Here is a 22,866-nt window from a genome sequence, read left to right as displayed (position 1 = left end):
AATTTGATTTTTTTTATGTGTTCATTACAAATTACAAAAACAAAACAAAAAAAACATTGCGAATATATTTACATCTACTGGAAACAGTTATAATGCTTGGAAAAATGAAACAATTAACAAACCCTGTTTTCTTTTGTAAAACGCTATAAAGAGTGCTGGGTATGAAGTACAACTTCATTTTCAGTTTTAAAAACGGTACAACTTTAAATAAATAAGTGAATAAAATGCATCCTATAGCACTTCAATGGTGGGTGGATGACAGTGTGCATTATGCAAAAATAGACATCTATAAACAACAAGAGCACAAAGTGGACACAGTGCAACAAAAAGCTAATTAGGTTTGTTCGGTTATATTTATTCATCATTCACAAGTCAAATATCAGCATTAGGTCATTTAAAAAAAACACATACATTTACCCAGACCCAAACAATGGATCCACAGCAAGATAATTAATCTTTTTGATGTAAAATGATCCATGTGATTTTGATTGCAATAATATTTAATTCCTGAAACAGTGGTGAGACCACTACTGTTTGGCAGTTTAATTTTCCTTTAGAGAAGGATGCATTTTTGAATTGAATTGAAAATTTATTTCATATTTGTCTAGGTGTTACTCAGTGCTTGATATTTAAAACGTTCTTCCATTGTTATCATCTGTGCCGTCATGTAAAGCAAAACCACCTGCATAATAGAAAAAGGGAAAGCAAGGTTTAGTTATCTGCCCAAATATAAATCATTACAGAAAATAAAAACTATAACGAAATAATAAGGGGTAAATTGCACTATGCCTCAGGGTTGTTCCCGAAAGAGAAAATGAAATTCTTCGGGTGTTCTTTTTGTGATCCTGCATGTCTCCTACTTTTTGTTTGGCGTGTTTTTAATCATCAAAGTTTGCAGTTGTATAATAATTCCACATTGAAAAAAAAGCATCATATAAACCCTAAAAGTTCATGATGAGTGCAAATGTTATCCTTGCACACACTAAGATGTATCAGAAGGTGATGTAAATATCAGAGGCTAGGTAGATGACGCCATTACATACTTGAGTTTATTACCAAAGATACAACTGTTCTTTCACCTTCAGACACTATACAGGTAATAAACTGACATCATCTTGTGGAAACTCTTTTGTCACTTGAGATGCAGTTAGATGATAAAAAAAAAAACATCACGGTCAAAGTCTTTTCTCCCTTACAGATTTCTTTTCTCTTGCACATGTGAATGTTTGAGCTTCACCCATTTTGAAATCAAAGATAGACAGATTGAACAAAAAGAAAATTTCGGACGATGATTCCTTTAATTGGGCTGCACAGTGGCACAGTTGGTAGAGCTGTTGCCTTGCAGCAAGAAGGTTCTGGGTTCGATTCCCGGCCCCGGTCTTTCTGCATGGAGTTTGCATGTTCTCCCTGTGCATGCGTGGGTTTTCTCCAGGTACTTTGGTTTCCTCCCACAGTCCAAAAACATGACTGTCAGGTTAATTGGTCTGTCTAAATTGCCCCTAGGTGTGAGTGTGTGTGTGCATGGTTGTTTGTCCTGTGTGTTTCTGTGTTGCCCTGCAACAGACTGGTGACCTGTCCAGGGTGACCCCGCCTCTCGCCCAGAATGTTAGCTGGAGATGGGCACCAGCACCCCACCAAGGGACAAGGGTGTAAGAAGATGGATGGATGGATTCCTTTAATTAGGGAAGAAAAAAACTATTTGAACCAAAATTGCCCTATATGTAAAAATATAATTGCTTTACTTGTTAAATCATGAATTTTTGGATCAAGCTACACCCCAGGCCTCATTATACTACCTGACATGTAAAAACGAACAAGCCTCTTTCTTATAATCTGTCTGACAACATGAAGTAGGCAGAAACCTCTCAAAATATTACATCAAGCCTCAATAGAAGACATCTGAGAATAGGTGAGAAACAAAGTCTTTGACCTTCTTAAATCTGAAACTGCTGAAACATCAGCGAGTCCACTTCTGAATAACTTAAAAAAAAAAAAAAAAAGCAACAAAAACTGACGGTTTTTGAGCAGTTTACTCAAACTCTGGACACAAATATGATTGAGAGCCTGTGATATGAGCATAAACAAGCTGTTCATGCTTAAGAATCCTTCTGTCATGACTGAATTAAAATCATCCTGCAAAGGACAGCGTGCCACAACTCATCCACGGTGATGTAAGAGACTCATTTACAGATTGTCAGTACGTATATATGTCAAATTACATACACAGATAAAAGCTTAAAGACTGTTATTAAATGCTTTGCACACACCTCAGTCAGAAACCCCAGGAGGGACGTCCACATGATAAACCTTAGGATGAACTGAAAAGCCATCTCCAGCTTCACCTGACAACCCTGGGAAAAAGAAAAAAGACACATTCAGTACGAAAGTTATATAAATACAAGTGAGAAAGTGGCTTTTATGGCCTGCATGATTGATGCAGTTTTATCTACCTGATGGTAAAGCTGCCATGGCTGGTGCAGACTGCCTTTACATAAGAGGAACGTGGTGTTGCAGCAGCTGCGAGGAACCGCATCTCCACCGGTTTTATTGAGCCAAGAGCTGTCCAGCCAGTCAGTGTAGTTTCTGACCCCGCAACAGTGGAGCTGATGTAAATCAGTTCATTAAGTTAGTAGAAACTTTTCAATAAAGGTTGTGATTATGATGGCTCCCTTTGCTGATGGCTGGAATGGTGCTATTATATTTCTGAACAGAAAATCATTTAAAATCCTAATCCAACGTTAGGGAAGCATAATGGATTTTACTTCTTTTTTTCTGACAACTTAAGAGCCTCACCTCCTCTTGAGTTATATCAACAATCCGAGAGTTTCTGTCCTGACTGCTGCCTGTGTATTTCTGAAACACCTCGCTGAGAGACGCTGTGTCGGAATCCAACTAAACAAGAGAACAATTGAGCTAGCACCTTCAGGTCAAGACGCGTCAAAAAGGACGAACATTTGTGCAGGTGGAGTACCTTTCTGGACTGGACGTAGGCCAGCGCAGAGGCCGTGCTTCCCACGCAAAATATCACAACCAGCAGATAAACAAACTGGAGAAGAAAATGTCTCAGTACGACGCAGACATGCATTTACCCACGGTGGCGGGGATAAACCTCACCAGTCCTTGCAGACAGCGGGAGTCTCTGAGGCTCAGCCACGTACCGAGGAAGCCGGTGAAGAGCAAGAACGCTGCGCTGCAGATCGTGAAGACTACCGGGAGGAGGATGTAGGTCTGAGAAAAAAACAAGCTGTAGTGTCTGTACTTCATCAGGAGGGAGACGCCGCTCATGGCCATAACCATCCCCACAACCTTGCAAAGGAAAAAAAAAGAAGAATGTTGTATCATAATTAAATGTTTTGGGGGATATCTTTACAAGCTATAAGCTCTTCCAGTTGTTTCCATACACGACCAGTTTTCATGCTGTAGATTGAGTGAAATGTTGACGTCTATATAGTCCCATAAAATCTCTTTTGTTGGGAAACAAGGCAGTCACTAAAATTTGCATTTCAACATTTGCTTCTTTTGATCCTATGCTTTCTAATGCTTAAAGTTTTGTAATTTCAAGTTTTCTCTTTCATTTCCTGTAAAGCACTTTGGATTACCTTATCCAGTAAAAATAAGCTTTCTCCAACATTCACAAACATAATATTAAATTGTTAATTGTTAACCTTTTAATATTTTTATCACATTATGACCATGAACTTATTATGAATCTGATTAAGATACATTAGGTAGACAGAGTGGTGCTTTGTTATCAAATAGAAGAAAAGAAATGTCTTCAAAATCTCTTACCAAAACAAAAAATCTGATAAAGTGAGGTGTGAGATTTTATCCAGCCCCCATTACTCTGACGACTTCAAGCAGAAATGATTGGAATCAGTAATTTAACCAAATTGTTATTTATCTACGTTAGGATCCTGAGTTGTTTTGAGGTTTATCATTCAGTCTTCCTTAGACTTTTCCTTTGATTAGACCAGCCTTGTTTCTGTTTTACTTTGTCAGTCTTTTGTGATTTTAGATTGTTTATTTTTTGTGCTTTAGTTTAACTATGTTCCCTAAAGCTACTCATTCTTTAGTGTTACATTTATTTCCCAGTCCCCTCTCCCTCGCCCGCTGTGTCACTTTCTCTGTCTCTCTCCTCACACCTGCAGTCATTTAGCCAATCAGTCCAGGTCCATTGTTGCACATTCACTCTCCCAGAACTTAAACACCTCTTCTCCTCTCACTCTTTGCTGGTCCATCCTGTTATACCCTCTTATTTTACCCATCTCCTCCCTGTTTGCTTTTTCCTTGGATTTTTGTTCTGCTCTGGCTCCCTGTGTTGTTTTTGTAAGTTTTTCATCATTTTTCTCATTAAGATATAAAATCTATTCGCCGCCTCTGCCTCTCTGCATTTGCGTCCACCTTCAAACACGCATATCATGGCGGTCTTAATATAAATACATCTGTCCTTTGAAGGCTTCCCAGATTTTTCACAGCAACACGAGTGAACAAAAGCCATCATGAACACGGGCTACGGCAGAGTTAGGTTTTAAGACGAAACATTAAACTTTGAGCATCTAATGAGTTACTCATCGCACAAAGCAGAGAGAGAGCCTGGTACAACAGCAAACCAAACAACATAAAGTGACAAGACGGGCAAGGAGAACATTAAGAGAAGCAATCAAATCAGTCAAGTTTATTTGTGTAGCACATTTCAGCAACAAGGCAGTTCAAAGTGCTTTGCATCATAAAAACAGAAAAATACAAAGCCATAAAAGATCAGTAAACCAGTAAATGTTACATTTTGTCAAGTGCCATCGTAACACATCAACATGTAGGTCAGTGTTTCAGTTTTAATGATTCAAAAGCAAATCTAAACAGGTGATCAAAATGCAAAAAGCTCAGATCAGTTGAGAGGACTGGTGGGGCATTCCCCAAATCTGAGTTTTGGATATTGAAATACGAGTTTAATAGAATGCCTCGAGCCAGCGTGACTCAGCGCGAGCTGAGACATCAGTCTCAGCTCGCGCTTTCCCTGTGAAGGTTCACAGGGAAAGATGTGCTACTGCAACTGACAGGAAGGGTGGCTCCAGAATTATCTCAGGAGGACTGAATACAAATACAAACTGCTTTTTCCCCCAGATTTTTATTTGCAGAATTTTTTTAACATGTACAAATGAAACCAGACACTTAACTAGACTCTCTGAAATATAACAATGTTTTTGCCTGGTTGTATTTGTCCATTAGGGTTAACTTTATTATTTTCATTTAATAAAGAAATATTTTAGCAAAAAGAAAGAAAAATCACCACCTCTATTTTTGCCAAAAGATGACTTGGGGGAAAAAAATAAATAAATAACACTTATAGCAAAAATCACTTAGGTCCTTGTCTTAGGAATGTTAAGATGTTTAATTTAGTAAAATGAAATGTTTTCAACCTGGCAATTTTGCCCAAGTGGCAAAAAGTTTGCAGACCACTGGTTTTTAGTCTGATTTCATGTGAGACAATGAGGAAAGTAAAATATCACATCTCCTTCATAACAGTTTTCTTACACTGCACTTCTTTGTGTCACTATCACATAAAATCCCAATAAAAAGCGTGTAGGTTTGTGGATGTAACATCATTGCTTTTTTGTTGATGTTGAAAACAGGGCAGACTCAATGTGAATGTATCCTTCCCACATGAACTGAAACCGTGTATAAACAGTTCACCCCACGTTGCGCTCACATGATGCGTCACATGACAAAAGAGTCAAGCGAGAAAGCTGTGAGTGCATTAAGCGAGTATAAATAGTAAGAACCAAAGAAGTGAGTCTCTATTATTTCGTGTTTAGTTTCACTATAGGGACAAATAGCTGGAGAAAAGGAAATCAGTGAAATGATAGCTGAAAGTATAAAGGCAGGGGTAGTAGGTAATACCTTTAAGCAAGAAAGACTGAAAAGAGAACATCTTACCCACAGAAGTTGACACATCAGCTGAAATATTGTTTTAAGCCGGCTTCCTCTCCAATCACACATTTTGAATCTCTCTGGTCACCGACCATCGATAGACGTGACCTGCCGATGTGAGGATGACAGGAAGATAACTACAGCACAGAGAAAACACTTGCTACTGAGAGGGAGTGGACACTTTGATGGTGCTGTCAATCCGTGGAAACTTCCTTTCCTGCAACTAATAAAATAAAAAAAAATCCTTCCCCTGAAATGCGGAAAACTCCGCCTGGTTTAATTTAAACCCAGCCCATCAGCTTGGGCATTAGTTTTTCCAGAGTTAATAAAAGAGGTGAAGTCAGTTCACTGACAGGTGACGCTTCCGGTTTGTTCACGTTCATATGAAAAATGGAAATGGTTTCCTCTCTTTTTTTTCTTCTTCTTTTTTGCACTTTTATAATTTCCCTGAACATGATACCATTGACTCCACTGTTTAACCAATAGCGCCCTCTTGAGGAATAAGTGAACAATAATAACAAAAGAGGGCTGCACAGTGCTCAGCTGGTTGCACTGTTGGGTTGCAGCAGGAAGGGCCTGGGCTCAGTTCCCAGCCCGGGGTATGGAATGCATGGAGTTTGCATGTTCTCCCTGTGGATGGTTCTCTCCCACAGTCCAAAAAAGAAAAAATAAAAGAAAAAGAAAAATACTGTCATGTCACACCTAAATTCTCCCTAGATGTGAGTGTGTCTGTGCATCGTTGTTTGTTCTGTCTGTCTCTGGGTTCCCCTGCGATGTACTGGCGACCTGTCCAGGGTGTACCCCGTCTCTCGCCCGTTGTCTGCTAGAGAAAGGAACCAGCGCGCCCTGCAACAACAGTAGGGAGAAGCGTGTACGATAATGAATGGATGACAAAGAGACAAATTAATGCCTTATATGTTTGCTGACCTAAAGAATTGAGAGAGCCTTAGAGAAACACTGCAGTGGTTAAAATTGTTCCTGTGTTGTTCTAATTGATGCTTGATAAATGATCAAAGCTCTAAAATAATGAGGTGCGGAGGTTTGTATCAGAGTCTGTTCCTCCTCAGCAGCTGCAGTCAGTTTCTGCTCTTACAGCTCAGAGTGTCTGCAGTTTGAATGAGGGAGGTTTTTGTACAGCTACTAATCCCTGTGTGAACACAAAGGCACCATTTACTACATAGAGACTCTGACAGTAATAAACTGCTGCATCTTCAGCCTCAACTCCACTGATGGTCAAAGTGAAGTCAGAGCCGCTTCCACTGCCACTAAACCGAGCTGGAGTTCCTGAATGAAGACTATCCACCTCCTATATGAGAAGCTTTGGAGGTTGTCCTGGTTTTTGCTGATACCATGTGCATAAAATCTCCATTGAAAACATCCTGATTTGTTGTACATCTGATAGTGACAGTGGAGACGGTTACACCAGAATTTGTGTTACATTATTGCAACAACATATCTAAGCTGAAAAATGATGTTTGCTTCAGGAATATAAACGGTTCAGATCTCAGAACATGTTAATTTTTTATATTTTCTAACAATAAAATGTATTGCTAAACTCAGTACATTTTAGATATTCTAGTTTAAAATCAAACCTAAATTTTACTTGAAATCTTAATTATTATTACAGTCTTTTTATTATTAGGTAATTTGCATTTCTCACTTTAAAACAGGGTTGTGGTCATTTATTGATGATGATGTTCTGATTTCATCAGGGAGATGATGTTTTATGTTTAGACAATTTTTTATAATTATCACCATTTTCTTATTTGACAACCTCAAGTGAAAATCTAAAAATCACCCTTAATCACTACATTAAATCATCATTGTCTGATATTTTTATAGGCCATCCTGCTGCATATTTTCATCTGATTATTATTAACTATTGTATGGATAGGAACGTTTGTTTGCTCATTTGAACAATAAAGTTTCAAATAAATGTTTTAGTTTGCTTTCATTCATGAATACTTGGTGGATTTTTGCTTGAAGGTCTTTAAGTCTCCATGAAATACCAAAAAACTGAAAACATACTAATTAACATAATACTCCGAGATTCAATAAAAACATTATTTATTGAAGTAACAGTTGTTTATTTTTTTTATTTGTTTTAAACATCGTGTTTAGTTCTGAGTTTTTAAAGAAAATTAAACTGTTTCATCTAAAGTATAAAAATAAAGAAGTTATTTAGTTATTTTTGAGCAGATTTTATTAATGAAATGTTAAGATGTTATCTTGTGTTTCATTTGAGTGGTCAGGTTAATTCAGACATTTGAAGGGATTTAACATATTTATTTCAGTTATTGTGTTGATTTTGTAATTTTATTATGTTACATTGTTTGACTTACTTCCATTGGTGCCTTTCTCTTTTTCTATTTGAGATTAATTCATTTGAAAAATGGAGAGCTTACAGAATATAAATGAACACAAGGTACTCATAAATATGGCCAAAGTTAACATAAAGCTAATTAACTTCTGCAACATGGCAGCAACATGTGTTAATTATTAAGTTTAAAACCATGTGGTTATTAAATGAGGTGCAGTGGTCTGTATCAGAGTCTGTTCCTCCTCAGCAGCTGCAGTCAGTTTCTGTGTGTCTGCAGTTTGAATGAGGGAGGTTTTTGTACGGCTACTAATCACTGTGTGAACACAAAGGCACTATTTACTTCATGGACACTCTGACAGTAATAAACTGCTGCATCTTCAGCCTCAACTCCACTGATGGTCAAAGTGAAGTCAGAGCCGCTTCCACTGCCACTAAACCGAGTTGGAGTTCCTGATTCAAGAGTATCCACCCAATATATGAGGAGCTTTGGAGGCTGTCCTGGTTTCTGCTGATACCAGGACATACATTCAAAAAAGTCCGTTGTGTAAACATCCTGATTTGTTGTACACCTGATAGTGACAGTGGATCCTGGTGGAACCGTCTCCACTGCAGGTTGAGTCACAGTGATCTGAGCTCTGCATCCTGCAGACAAAAACAAATCCTTCATTTGTCAGCAGAAAGAAAGGAGAGAAAAGGCAGAACATCATGTTAGAAATGTTGCTGAGTGAATGAACCTGTAAAGCAGCAGCAGCAGGTCAGCGTCCAGATGAGGATGGTGATGAGGGTCATGGTGCTTGTTGCTTCTGCTGGCTTGACTGACAGATCTGAGTCCTGCAGTGTTGAACTCACAGGACTATAAACCTTCTCAGTTCACTGGAGGATCAGCTGACCATGCAAAGCCTCCACTCTATGGAAATCATCTCTCTGCTCTCAGCACCAGACAAACAGAGACACTGAACCAACATTAATAGATACTGGATTTAAACTCTCATCATCTTATTGGAAGAGAAGAAAATAAAAATAAACAACATGAAGGATTTTCACTTCTTGGATTAAATTTAATTTCTCTTGGATATACAAGGATAATTGCAATATTCTTCTAAAACTCATAGGTAAATATATAATATATCAATGTAAGTTGATATTTTTAAAAATGGCTTTTGCATTGAAAAATGGTTTTAGCAATTAAATATAATAGAAGCTGAATTGTTGTTGCACAGGATGGGAAGAAACTTTTGACTCTCATTGGTGATTAACAAAAAATCTTCTCCTAAATTATGAAACAATTTAGAGCTGAATTAATGTTGGATGATTTGCAGATTAAATCCATTTTAAACTGGGATTTTTAATCACGTTAAAAACATAATTTCAGCAGCTAGATGTCTCCTGTCAGTGCAGGAGGTTTTTGTACGGCCTCTCAATGAGTTTGTATCACTGTGGTGGACTTTTGGTGGAGGAACCAAACTCATCGTTGACTGTAAGTACCAGAAAGTTTTTCTTTGTCAGAAAAATAGCAGAATAATTTTTTTTTAACTTTACTCATTCATTTTCCAGCAAAGTTTGTTAATTTTATTTGATTTAAAAATGTAAACGTGGATGTTAATGACTGAGCTTCTCAGAAGTTTGTGTCGCTCCACAACTGTGAAAAGTCTAAAACAAACAACCAGTAAAACTTATCAAGAGAAACAATAAAATGTACAGTTCAAAGTTATTTTATCAATGCTTTGGATAACTTAAGTTTTAATTTTTCTGCCATCATAACTAACATTTTTCTTCTATTTCTTCTGGGTCATTTGTACCTGTTAATTAACCATGTTTGTGATAATTTCTTCATTTTCAAACTTTAACCTGAATTGGTGTCAAACTGCACTAATATTTAGAGAGTAAACTCAGAGCAGCTTTGTGTTCATGGTTCATTTGTTTTCCATGTAGTTTAAAGGAAGCGAAAGAAACAGATGTCGACGTTTGAACTGTTTCCACTTGAATGTTTGGTCTCTCAGTTTAACCATGAGAAAATCATCTCAGCGATTGGTTATTCAGTCTGGTGTGATGAAGATGTGATGAGTAGTGATGAAGAGTGAAGCTCTAAGGCGTCTTCAGCAGCCTTGGTTCTCATGGCTGCATCTTTTCTCCCCCTCTCTCCTCCAGTGGGTGTGTTTCAGCCCACCCTGACCGTCCTCCCCCCCTCCAAAGAGCAGCAGCAGCAGAGCAGTGTCACACTGGTGTGTCTGGCCAGCGGGGGCTTCCCCTCCACCTGGAGGCTGGGCTGGAAGGTGGGGGGCAGCAGCAGGTCCTCAGGGGTGTCCAGCAGCCTGGAGGTGCTGGGGGGGGACGGCCGCTACAGCTGGAGCAGCACCCTGAGCCTCCCTGCCGACCAGTGGAGGAAGGCGGGCTCAGTGAGCTGTGAGGCCAATCAGAGTGGACAGAGTCCTGTCACTCAAACCCTGGAGCCTGACCGCTGCTCAGAGTAGAGCTGCAGCTTCATGGCTGGAACCATCATGGTGTCATGTTTTATTCACAAACATTACTTTTCATGCTTCATTCGTCTTCCTTATGTTCTCTCATGTAACTTGGAGTAAATGGATTGTTTCAATAAAAGTGCAGATTTATGTCAATCATTGTCTTTGTGTTTATTGTTGTGTTTCAACGTTCATGTTCTTGATCAAACGTCGTCTCATCTTCATTTCTTTAAAGTTTATTAAACATTTTAGGAACCTGCACATGTAAAAGCCTTTAGATAAAAACTAAAGACTCTTTAGTTTTTGTGAGGCAAAACATCAGAAAACATAATAATTCATATTTATCAAACTAATTTCAACATCTGTGTTTATTAATTAATCTATAGTTGGTGATTTCAGCCTCAGATATTTGGTGGTTTTACTTGGTAACTTCTGTGATGTGTTCACTGAACCAGTTCTCATAATTTCTCTGCACCTGCAGCCTTCAGTCAGACTGAAGGAGGTTTTTGTACGACTATAAATCACTGTGTTAACGCATCAGCACTATGGACACCCATACAGTAATAATCTCCAGCATCTTCAGCCTGAAAACCACTGATGGTTAAAGTGTAATTAGAACCAGATCTACTGCCGCTGAATCTAGATGGAGTTCCGGAGAACAAATTTGAAACTCTGTATATCAGAAGTTTAGGAGGCTGTCCAGGTTTCTGCAGGTACCAACTGAGATCAGGACCAATATTTGAACTTCCTGTGGCGCTGATGGTCACAGTCGCTCCAACACTGACTGACTTTGATGGTTCAGACTGAGTCAGAAAATTATTGGCAGATGATGCTGAAAAGAGAAATGAGCAACGTTAAAGGAAAACAATAATAAGTACGAGTTCAAACAAAACTTGATAGCTACATTTAAAAGTCAGTCTGACCCTGAGTGAGAAAACCCAACACAACCATCAGAGCTAGTGGAGACGTCATCCTGATGCAGGTTTCAGTGTCGGAGCTCAAACACACTTTGGACTTTCTGCAGCAGAAGAACTTAAAGCTTGAGGAGCAGCGATGCATCCAGATCATGCAAATCCACACCTGCTGAGATGAAACAGGAAACACAGAGATGATTCAGCCAACACTTCATCTACTGACAATATTCAGTTTTTAGTTTAACTGAAGATCAAATAATGGATTTATTGATTCTTCATGTTGTCACGTTTATAATGTTTCTTTTTCCCCTAAATGTGATGTGTTGTTATAAACTAAAACACACAAAAACACCAAATGTTTGACATAAAATAGATTCATACATAGAGCAATATAAGGTTTAAATCTTTGAATTGTAACCTGTATTCATGTTACAATGATCCTCATTATGTTTCTTTCTTGCTATGTTAAGGTTATCAAAGTGACTTTAATCTATTTGGATTTGTTTTTTAAAAATGTGTTTATTATTTATAATTTAATTTTACACTATAGGATGCAGAACCATTTTATATTCTTCTTTTAAATCATATTTGTAATTAATGTTGATAATAAATGTAAAAAAACAAACAAACCTGAACACACATTCTGAAGAATATTATAAATTTTGTTTATTGAACAGCTGATCAATTTCACTTCATTGATGTTCTTCAATAACCACTAAATTAAATAGATTCTCATTATTTTCTTCAAAAGTCACCAGGTTCAACCACATTACAGCTTAAGTTTTAAGGTTTATATTTTTGGATGATACTCTTGTAATTGATCGGCCATTCTAGTGTAGAAATGATATTTGATTAGAATAAACATGTCTAACTTTGTGTTTCTACTTTCCTGGATATTTTCTTGCTTATCATAATCCAGACATTTTGCAACGACTTGATTTACAAAAGTTAGAGACACTTTAGAAAGTGACCTTAATGTTTTAATAAAATGATTAAAAACGTGAATTGTTAATAAAAAGAAGACGGGATTGTCACTTATTTTTAATTTACAACTTTTGCATTCCAGAGCACAAAATAGAAAGATAAAATTAAAGAGGAAGTAAAATATAAACGGACCTTAATATTTGCTGATTGGTTTTTTGGATTTTAGAGGAAAATCGGTGAAAGGATAACAACCCAAAACAATAACTCACATGTTTATTTGTGCAGACGTCAAAAGAAAAAGGTTTTAAACCATCAAGAGTCTTACAGCTGCTCTGAAGATAAATAGAGACATATTTACTGGATCAAGACATAAAACAGAGGGAGCAAGTCTCTACTGGAATGACTGGAGGTAGAAAATGTGTTGATCTGTATCAGTGAACAAAGGAAGTTTTCTTTAAATGTAAAAATATTTCCAGATTTATTTAGTGTGCCAGTCAAAATTACTTGTCTGGGTCAAAATGTTTTCTTTACTTTCTGTTTTTATGTTATCATATTGTTTTCTTACATTTTAATCTCCTTGAGTTAGACTTGAGTTTCCAGTCGTCTCTGTGTTCAGTGGTCTGGATCAGAGTCTGTTTAGTTTCTGCTCTAACAGCTCAGAGTGTCTGCAGTTTGACTGAGGGAGGTTTTTGTACGGCTACTAATCACTGTGTGAACACAAAGGCACTATTTACTACATGGATACTTTTACAGTAATAAACTGCTGCATCTTGAGCCTCAACTCCACTGATGGTCATCTCAGCTTTTGCTCCATCTCCTCTGCCAGAGAATCGAGAGGAAAACTCACTTGTAGGATTTTTCCCCAGGTTTATCACCAACTTTGGACTGTTTCCAGGTTTTTGTTGATACCAGTACGTTCTAAAGTCACCATCTGACCATTTGTATACACTTGGGTTTGTGTCACAGGTCACAGTGACTGTAGATCCAGGAGAATATGTCACTAAGGCAGGCTGAGTCACAGTTATTTCACTATTGGATCCTGTAAAAAAAAATTATTAACAATTAAAAAATACAAAACAAACTTCCAGCACTTAAGGGAAAATTTGTAATTTAAAATAAAATAATAATAATGTTCAAATTATTTAAAAGTCTTTTTGGGGAAAAAATATAGAGAAAAAGGTGTGACCTGTAAAGCAGCAGCAGCAGGTCAGCGTCCAGATGAGGATGGTGATGAGGGTCATGGTGCTTGTTGCTTCTGCTGGCTTGACTGACAGATCTGAGTCCTGCAGTGTTGAACTCACAGGACTATAAACCTTCTCAGTTCACTGGAGGATCAGCTGACCATGCAAAGCCTCCACTCTATGGAAATCATCTCTCTGCTCTCAGCACCAGACAAACAGAGACACTGAACCAACATTAATAGATACTGGATTTAAACTCTCATCATCTTGTTGGAAGAGAAGAAAATAAAAAGAAACAACATGAAGGATTTTCACTTCTTGGATTAAAATTAAAATTCTCTTTTCTCTAAAATTTACAGGTAAATATATAATATATATCAATGTAAGTTGATGTTTTTTAAAGGTTTTTATTAAATAAATTATACTGAAAAACAGTTATAACCATGTAAACATAAAAGAAGCTGCAAAGTTAAACAATGTTGCGATGCAGTATAGGAGAGAAAGTAAATTTTACTTTTCATTGGTGATAAACCAAAAATATTCTCCTAAATTATGAAGCAATTTAAAGCTGAATTAATGTTGAATGATTTGCAGATTAAATACAGTTTAAACTGGGATTTTTAATCACTTTAAAAACATAATTTCAGCAGCTAAATGTCTCCTGACAGTGCAGGAGGTTTTTGTACGGCCTCTCAATGAGTTTGTATCACTGTGGTACACTTTTGGTGGAGGAACCAAACTCATCGTTGACTGTAAGTACCAGAAAGTTTTTCTGTGTTGGAAGATGAAAAGAATTTCAGTTTTTTAACTTTACTCATTCATTTTCCAGCAAAGTTTGTTCATTTTATTTGATTTAAAACTGTAAATGTTGAAGTTTATGACTGAGCTTCACAGAAGTTTGTGTCGCTCCACAACTGTGAAAATTTTAAAACAAACAACCAGTAAAACTTATCAACAGAAACAATAAAATGTACAGTTCAAAGTTATTTTATCAATGCTTTGGATAACTTAAGGTTTAATTTTTCTAACCTCAAAACCAAAATTTTACTTATTTTCACTGTTTGTTTGTTTTTTGTCTTTTCTGGGTCATTTGTACCTGTTAATTAAACATGTTTGTGATAATTTCTTCATTTTCAAACTTTAACCTGAATTGGTGTCAAACTGCACTAATATTTAGAGAGTAAACTCAGAGCAGCTTTATGTTCATGGTTCATTTGTTTTCCATGTAGTTTAAAGGAAGCGAAAGAAACAGATGTCGACGTTTGAACTGTTTCCACTTGAATGTTTGGTCTCTCAGTTTAACCATGAGCAAATCATCTCAGCGATTGGTTATTCAGAGTCTGGTGTGATGAAGATGTGATGAGTAGTGATGAAGAGTGAAGCTCTAAGGCGTCTTCAGCAGCCTTGGTTCTCATGGCTGCGTCTTTTCTCCCCCTCTCTCCTCCAGTGGGTGTGTTTCAGCCCACCCTGACCGTCCTCCCCCCCTCCAAAGAGCAGCAGCAGCAGAGCAGTGTCACACTGGTGTGTCTGGCCAGCGGGGGCTTCCCCTCCACCTGGAGGCTGGGCTGGAAGGTGGGGGGCAGCAGCAGGTCCTCAGGGGTGTCCAGCAGCCTGGAGGTGCTGGGGGTGGACGGCCGCTACAGCTGGAGCAGCACCCTGAGCCTCCCTGCAGACCAGTGGAGGAAGGCGGGCTCAGTGAGCTGTGAGGCCAATCAGAGTGGACAGAGTCCTGTCACTCAAACCCTGGAGCCTGACCGTTGCTCAGAGTAGAGCTGCAGCTTCATGGCTGGAACCATCATGGTGTCATGTTTTATTCACAAACATTACTTTTCATGCTTCATTCGTCTTCCTTATGTTCTCTCATGTAACTTGGAGTAAATGGATTGTTTCAATAAAAGTGCAGATTCATGTCAATCACTGTCTTTGTGTTTATTGTTGTGTTTCAACGTTCATGTTCTTGATCAAACGTCGTCTCATCTTCATTTCTTTAAAGTTTATTAAACATTTTAGAAACCTGCACATGAAAAAGCCTTTAGATAAAAACTGAAGACTCTTTAGTTTTTGTGAGGCAAAACATCAGAAAACTTATTAATAATCCATATTTATCAAACTACTTTCAACATCTGTGTTTATTAATTAATCTATAGTTGGTGATTTCAGCCTCAGATATTTGGTGGTTTTACTTGGTAACTTCTGTGATGTGTTCACTGAACCAGTTCTCATCATTTCTCTGCACCTGCAGCCTTCAGTCAGACTGAAGGAGGTTTTTGTACGACTATAAATCACTGTGTTAACGCATCAGCACTATGGACACCCATACAGTAATAATCTCCAGCATCTTCAGCCTGAAAACCACTGATGGTTAAAGTGTAATCAGAACCAGATCTACTGGCGCTGAATCTAGATGGAGTTCCTGAGAACAAATTTGAAACTCTGTATATCAGAAGTTTAGGAGGCTGTCCAGGTTTCTGCAGGTACCAACTGAGATCAGAACCAATATTTGAACTTCCTGTGGCGCTGATGGTCACAGTCGCTCCAACACTGACTGACTTTGATGGTTCAGACTGAGTCAGAAAATTATTGGCAGATGATGCTGAAAAGAGAAATGAGCAACGTTAAAGGAAAACAATAATAAGTACGAGTTCAAACAAAACTTGATAGCTACATTTAAAAGTCAGTCTGACCCTGAGTGAGAAAACCCAACACAACCATCAGAGCTACTGGAGACGTCATCCTGATGCAGGTTTCAGTGTCGGAGCTCAAACACACTTTGGACTTTCTGCAGCAGAAGAACTTAAAGCTTGAGGAGCAGCGATGCATCCAGATCATGCAAATCCACACCTGCTGAGATGAAACAGGAAACATAGAGATGATTCAGCCAACACTTCATCTACTGACAATATTCAGTTTTTAGTTTAACTGAAGATCAAATAATGGATTTATTGGTTGTTCATGTTGTCACTTTTATAATGTTTCTTTTTCCCCTAAATGTGATGTGTTGTTATAAACTAAAACACACAAAAACACCAAATGTTTGACATAAAATAGATCCATACATAGAGCAATATAAGGTTTAAATCTTTGTAATGTTACCTGTATTCATGTTACATTGATCCTCATTATGTTTCTTCTTGGTATGTTAAGGTTATCAAAGTGACTTTGATCTATTTGGATCTGTGATTAAAAAATGTTGTTTTGTGTTTATTATTTATATTTTAAATTTTTACTATTTAGAATCAATATGCAGAACCATTCTGATATATATATATATATATATATATATATATATATATATATATATATATATATATATATATATATACTTTATATATTTATATATATATATATATATATATATATATATATATACTTTTATATATTTACTTTTAAATTACACTTTTATTTAATGTTGACATTGAATGTATAAGAAAATTATTTTGTTCACTATTTGTTTTTTTTAACAGTTCATCAAATTCACTTCATTGATGTTCTTCAATAATCACTCAATAGATTCTCATCATTTTACTTCAAAAAGCAACTGATGTTTTCAACCAGGTTTATCACCAATATAAGGTTTAAATCTTTGAATTGTAACCTGTATTCATGTTACAATGATCCTCATTATGTTTCTTTCTTGCTATGTTAAGGTTATCAAAGTGACTTTAATCTATTTGGATTTGTTTTTTAAAAATGTGTTTATTATTTATAATTTAATTTTACACTATAGGATGCAGAACCATTTTATATTCTTCTTTTAAATCATATTTGTAATTAATGTTGATAATAAATGTAAAAAAACAAACAAACCTGAACACACATTCTGAAGAATATTATAAATTTTGTTTATTGAACAGCTGATCAATTTCACTTCATTGATGTTCTTCAATAACCACTAAATTAAATAGATTCTCATTATTTTCTTCAAAAGTCACCAGGTTCCACCACATTACAGCTTAAGTTTTAAGGTTTATATTTTTGGATGATACTCTTGTAATTGATCGGCCATTCTAGTGTAGAAATGATATTTGATTAGAATAAACATGTCTAACTTTGTGTTTCTACTTTCCTGGATATTTTCTTGCTTATCATAATCCAGACATTTGCAACGACTTGATTTACAAAAGTTAGTTTTAGAAAGTGACCTTAATGTTTTAATAAAATGATTAAAAACGTGAATTGTTAATAAAAAGATGACGGGATTGTCACTTATTTTTAATTTATAACTTTTGCATTCCAGAGCACAAAATAGAAAGATAAAATTAAAGAGGAAGTAAAATATAAACTGACTTTAATATTTGCTGATTGGTTTTTTGGATTTTAGAGGAAAATCGGTGAAAGGATAACAACCCAAAACAATAACTCACATGTTTATTTGTGCAGACGTCAAAAGAAAAAGGTTTTAAACCATCAAGAGTCTTACAGCCACTCTGAAGATAAATAGAAATAGTGATATATTTACAGGATCAAGACATAAAACAGAGGGAGCAAGTCTCTACTGGAATGACTGGAGGTAGAAAATGTGTTGATCTGTATCAGTGAACAAAGGAAGTTTTCTTTAAATGTAAAAATATTTCCAGATTTATTTACTGTGCCAGTCAAAATTACTTGTCTGGGTCAAACTGTTTTCTTTACTTTCTGTTTTTATGTTATCATATTGTTTTCTTACATTTTAATCTCCTTGAGTTAGACTTGAGTTTCCAGTCGTCTCTGTGTTCAGTGGTCTGGATCAGAGTCTGTTCAGTTTCTGCTCTAACAGCTCAGAGTGTCTGCAGTTTGACTGAGGGAGGTTTTTGTACGGCTACTAATCACTGTGTGAACACAAAGGCACTATTTACTACATGGAGACTTTTACAGTAATAAACTGCTGCATCTTCAGCCTGAACCCCACTGATGGTCATCTCAGCTTTTGCTCCATCTCCTCTGCCAGAGAATCGAGAGGAAAACTCACTTGTAGCATTTCTCCCCCGTTTTATGACCAACTTTGGACTGTTTCCAGGTTTTTGTTGAAACCAGAATATTTCAAAATCATCATTCGGCCATTTGTATACTCTTGGGTTTGTGTCACAGGTCACAGTGACTGTAAACCCAGGAGAAGATGTCACTAAGGCAGGCTGAGTCAAAGTTACTTGACTGTTGGATCCTGTAAAGAAAAATTATTAACAATTAAAAAATACAAAACAAACTTCCAGCAATTAAGGAAAAATTTGCAATTTAAAATACAATAATAAACATGTTCAAATTATTTAAAAGTTTTTGTGGGAGAAAACTAATGAAACAGGTGTGACCTGTAAAGCAGCAGCAGCAGGTCAGCGTCCAGATGAGGATGGTGATGAGGGTCATGGTGCTTGTTGCTTCTGCTGGCTTGACTGACAGATCTGAGTCCTGCAGTGTTGAACTCACAGGACTATAAACCTTCTCAGTTCACTGGAGGATCAGCTGACCATGCAAAGCCTCCACTCTATGGAAATCATCTCTCTGCTCTCAGGACCAGACAAACAGAGACACTGAACCAACACTAATAGATACTGGACTTAAAACTCTGATGACTGTATTAAAATAGAAGAAGATCAAATTAAAAATAATACTTCAAATTTTATACCAATGGAATATATGTTTCTCTTCAATCTTGGAGGTAGATATATTGATCTTTGTAAGTTTTACCGAAATCTCAATACTATTAGATACTTTAGATGTTAGATATTTTCCATAAATCTATCAAATAGCTTAGTTTGTTTTGTTTTATATAATTGAATCTGAGCTTCTACAGAAAGTGTTTTTATGACTTTGCAGCAGCAGAAATTTTATTTCTTTAGTGGAAAATCGTTTGTTGAAAGTGCAGGAGGTTTTTGTACGGCCTCTCAATGAGTTTGTATCACTGTGGTGGACTTTTGGTTGAGGAACCAAACTCATCATTCACTGTGAGTATCACCATTTAATTTTTATTAATCAAACTTAAGTTTTACTCTTTATGTGATCAAACGTTATTATTTTGGTGAGATTTGTATGTGTTTTTTTTCATTTGTTGTGACATTTGTCAAAATACGTAAGAGGTTACCATTAGGTCATCAGTTCATATATAATGCATTTTCATGTATTTTATTCTGTTTACCACATTATGGGATTATTTAAAAAGAAACATTACATCAGTTCTGTATTTTTTAATTAAATAAGTGATATTGTTTTTAGACTTTAGTGATGGCCCCTAAATCTGAAATCACAAATATATCCTTAATATAAAAAATGTGAATGCATTAAAATCTGTTGCCAATGCTTGAAAAAAAGGAATAAATAACATAAAAATATAAACTTTATTTTGTGCTTTAAAAGTTTCCAGTCTGTTAGTTTGATGCAGTAAAGAGGAAGTGAAACAAGCAGATGGAAAATCTTTAACTGTGTTCAGACATTTTGTTTTCATGAATCAAATCTTTACAGAACCAACATATTTACAGTAAAATGTTTTTTTATTTACATTAATATTTTACGTCATGTTGCTCTTTTTATTCCTGAGGTCAGAACATTTCAGCTCTGATGTGTTTTTATCTGGAAGATTTGAATAAAAAGCTGAAAGTGAAGTAAACATGGATGAATGAATCCAGCCTCTAAACCATCCGTCTCCTCAGTGTTATTATATTATATCCACTATGATCTGTGTGTGTCCTGACCAGCAGACGTTGATCTGCTCCTCTCCCCTCCAGCCGGCCCCGCAGTCCCACCCTCGGTCTCTCTGCTGCCCCCCTCCTCTGAGCAGCTCTCTGGGGGCTCGGCCACGCTGCTCTGCCTGCTGAGCGGCTACTCTCCTCAGGGAGCCCAGGTGAGCTGGGAGGTGGACGGCACGGCGGCGACAGAGGGGGTCCTGAGCAGCTCGGAGGAGGAGAAGAGCGGACGCTACGGCAGCAGCGGCACCTTAAGCCTGAGCCAGGAGAAGTGGATGAAAGGAGAGCTGTACTCCTGCAGGGTGGTCCATCAGGGCCGCAGCCAGGTCCAGAGCATCCGGAGGAGCCAGTGTGAGGGCCAGAGAGGCTGACTGAGGCCCAGAGCAGGAGCTCTTAGTGGGGGAGGAGCAGGAGAAACACCTGCTGCTCTCAGCAACAGGAGTCTGGATGAAGACAAACTAAAGCTTGTGTGACTGTGTTAAACTAAACTGCTGAGAAATGTTCAACAACTTAGACTAATGTGTGAAGCTCAGCAGCTGGATGTGAGTGGGATTAATTTGCTGTGTGTTTTAATAAAGCTTGCTCTGATACATTATAATGGAGAGAGTTTCATTACTGTCATGACAAAGAAGAAGAAAGTTGATTTTATCAAGAGTGGCACTTTAAATAATGGTCATTAAGGTCATTTATCAACATGGGAAATAAAAGCAGACAGTTTCTTTATACTCTTTATGAAATAATTGAAATATATATTTATTACAAAATGTATAGATCTCTGCAGCTAATCATGTCGGCTCTGGATTGTTCAGGTGAGAACAGACAATTTCTGACATAAATTATTCAAGATGAAAATTTTATTGAATATTAAAGATTTCATCAACATCTTTTATTTAAATATTAACTGCTTTAAAAAAATGGTGTTCCAACTTTAGTTTTAGTATCAGATGTTTCTCACTGAGTGAAATATGTTGCATTAAATAAATAAAGTCCCACAGTGATTGTTCCTGTTATAGTTCAGGGAAAATGACATCAGACATGTTGATGATATTAATTTATCCTGACACTTTATGCAATATGTAATCAGTTTGACTGACAGATCTGAGTCCTGCAGTGTTTAACTCACAGGACTATAAACCTTCTCAGTTCACTGGAGGATCAGCTGACCATGCAAAGCCTCCACTCTATGGAAATCATCTCTCTGCTCTCAGGACCAGACAAAGTCAAAGATCTTGTGACCAGAACTGAGGCATAAGTACTTTTAAAAGTAATTTAACTGAGTTTTTGCATTTTTTAACCACTTATATTAAAAATAATGTATCCAACTGGATACTGTATCTGTTGCAGATTTTTATTGTTTCTTTGGCTAAAAGCCAAAGTTGGTTGAAGGTTAAAAACTCTTCACAATCCCATCATGTTGTTTTTAGTTTTCTGTAAAATGTGCTAAATTTATTTATAAACTTCCTATATTGATCCTCTTTCATTGTTGTTAAAATGCCAAAATGCACTTTTTTGATCATATCAGTTAACTTTTGTATCTATTTAAAATTATTTATACATTCTTAATAATGATTACAAGATGCATATTTCTAGTAAAAATGGATGTGAAGCAATGTCTTTTTTCATATTTCTACTTCTAATGAATATCAATATGTTATTTTTTTGCGGGATGAAGAAAATAATTGATGCATTAAATAAAATGAACAGAACATTAACTTGTTGCTGTGAGTCATGTTAAATAAGACCTGAAGCTTTATCTTTACCACCATATCTGGATAAAGTTGTTGCTTGTTTATTAATACAACTGTCTGCATAAAAACCACATACAGAACAAAATCTACACTCTCTCGTCTTGACTCTTGACCATCTTTTAGTATTTTTTGGTGGGTAAAATCAAATAAAAATATATTGTGTTTTTTTCTCTTTTCTTGTTTTGGGGTTGTTTTTTTAGTGAAATTTTAGATGCAAAAGGGAATTACAGGTAAATGTGAATTTTTAGTTCATGAAAGAGGTTTATTTCCCATTCCTTTAAGTCAAAGCTCTGTGTGTGTGTTTGTATGTGTGTGTGAGACTGTTTCTGCAAGCAGTGGAGCATCACGTCAGTCTCCTTCCGCCCAGATGTCGGATCTGAGGGAATTTTTTTTACAACTTTGCAACACTGTGTGCACAGGCCTGGGTATTCACCCATACAGTAATAATCTCCAGCATCTTCAGCCTGAACTCCACTGATTGTCAGAGTGAACTGAGGCTCTGATCCACTGCTGCTGAAATGACTGGGAGTATCAGATTGACGCCTGGTGATTTTATAAAATAACAGTTTGGGAGGCTGTCCAGGTTTCTGCTGGTACCAACTCAGATCATCATCAACTCCTGCACTGGCTGAGCAGCCCAGAGAGACCGTCTCCCCCAACGCAGCTGACTTCACTGCTGGAGTCTGAGTCACAGAGGGATTTGCTGCCAATTATGTTAAATAAAATTTTATTCAATGAA

General features: G+C 36.8%; 1 protein-coding gene, 1 pseudogene and 1 gene segment (V, D, J or C); 2 read left to right on the top strand and 1 right to left on the bottom strand.

The window, feature by feature from the left end:
* Positions 1–331: 331 nt before the first annotated feature.
* Positions 332–18,853, bottom strand: tspan37 (tetraspanin 37). 3 transcript variants are annotated; one of them, XM_081603527.1, is made up of 8 exons: positions 18,675–18,853; positions 5,935–6,774; positions 3,115–3,306; positions 2,972–3,046; positions 2,794–2,892; positions 2,451–2,603; positions 2,268–2,351; positions 332–1,673 (listed from the first exon to the last, which is right to left on the bottom strand). In XM_081603527.1, exons 2-8 carry the CDS (start codon positions 5,995–5,997, stop codon positions 1,500–1,502), a joined length of 840 nt encoding a protein of 279 aa, XP_081459653.1. In that variant the 5' UTR covers positions 5,998–6,774; positions 18,675–18,853; the 3' UTR covers positions 332–1,499. The 3 variants fall into 3 exon arrangements, with proteins under 3 accessions (XP_081459653.1, XP_081459655.1, XP_081459654.1); XM_081603529.1 differs by having other exon boundaries at positions 332–682; positions 18,675–18,845; XM_081603528.1 differs by lacking the exon at positions 18,675–18,853 and having other exon boundaries at positions 5,935–7,219.
* LOC108165830 (immunoglobulin lambda constant 6-like) lies at positions 9,596–10,863 on the top strand (the record flags this gene model as incomplete). The annotated part of the segment is given in 2 exon segments: positions 9,596–9,725; positions 10,397–10,863. Coding segments are annotated over 2 exon segments (453 nt in total), but the record flags the coding sequence as incomplete, so codon positions are not given.
* Positions 15,140–21,063, top strand: LOC103458438 (Ig kappa-b4 chain C region pseudogene; annotated as a pseudogene).
* Positions 21,064–22,866: the final 1,803 nt, after the last annotated feature.

Source organism: Poecilia reticulata, chromosome 22 (assembly GCF_904066995.2).
Source record: "Poecilia reticulata chromosome 22, P_reticulata-male-v2, whole genome shotgun sequence".
NCBI classification, from domain to species: Eukaryota; Metazoa; Chordata; class Actinopteri; order Cyprinodontiformes; family Poeciliidae; genus Poecilia; species Poecilia reticulata.
This window is presented reverse-complemented; position numbering and strand designations above follow the sequence as displayed.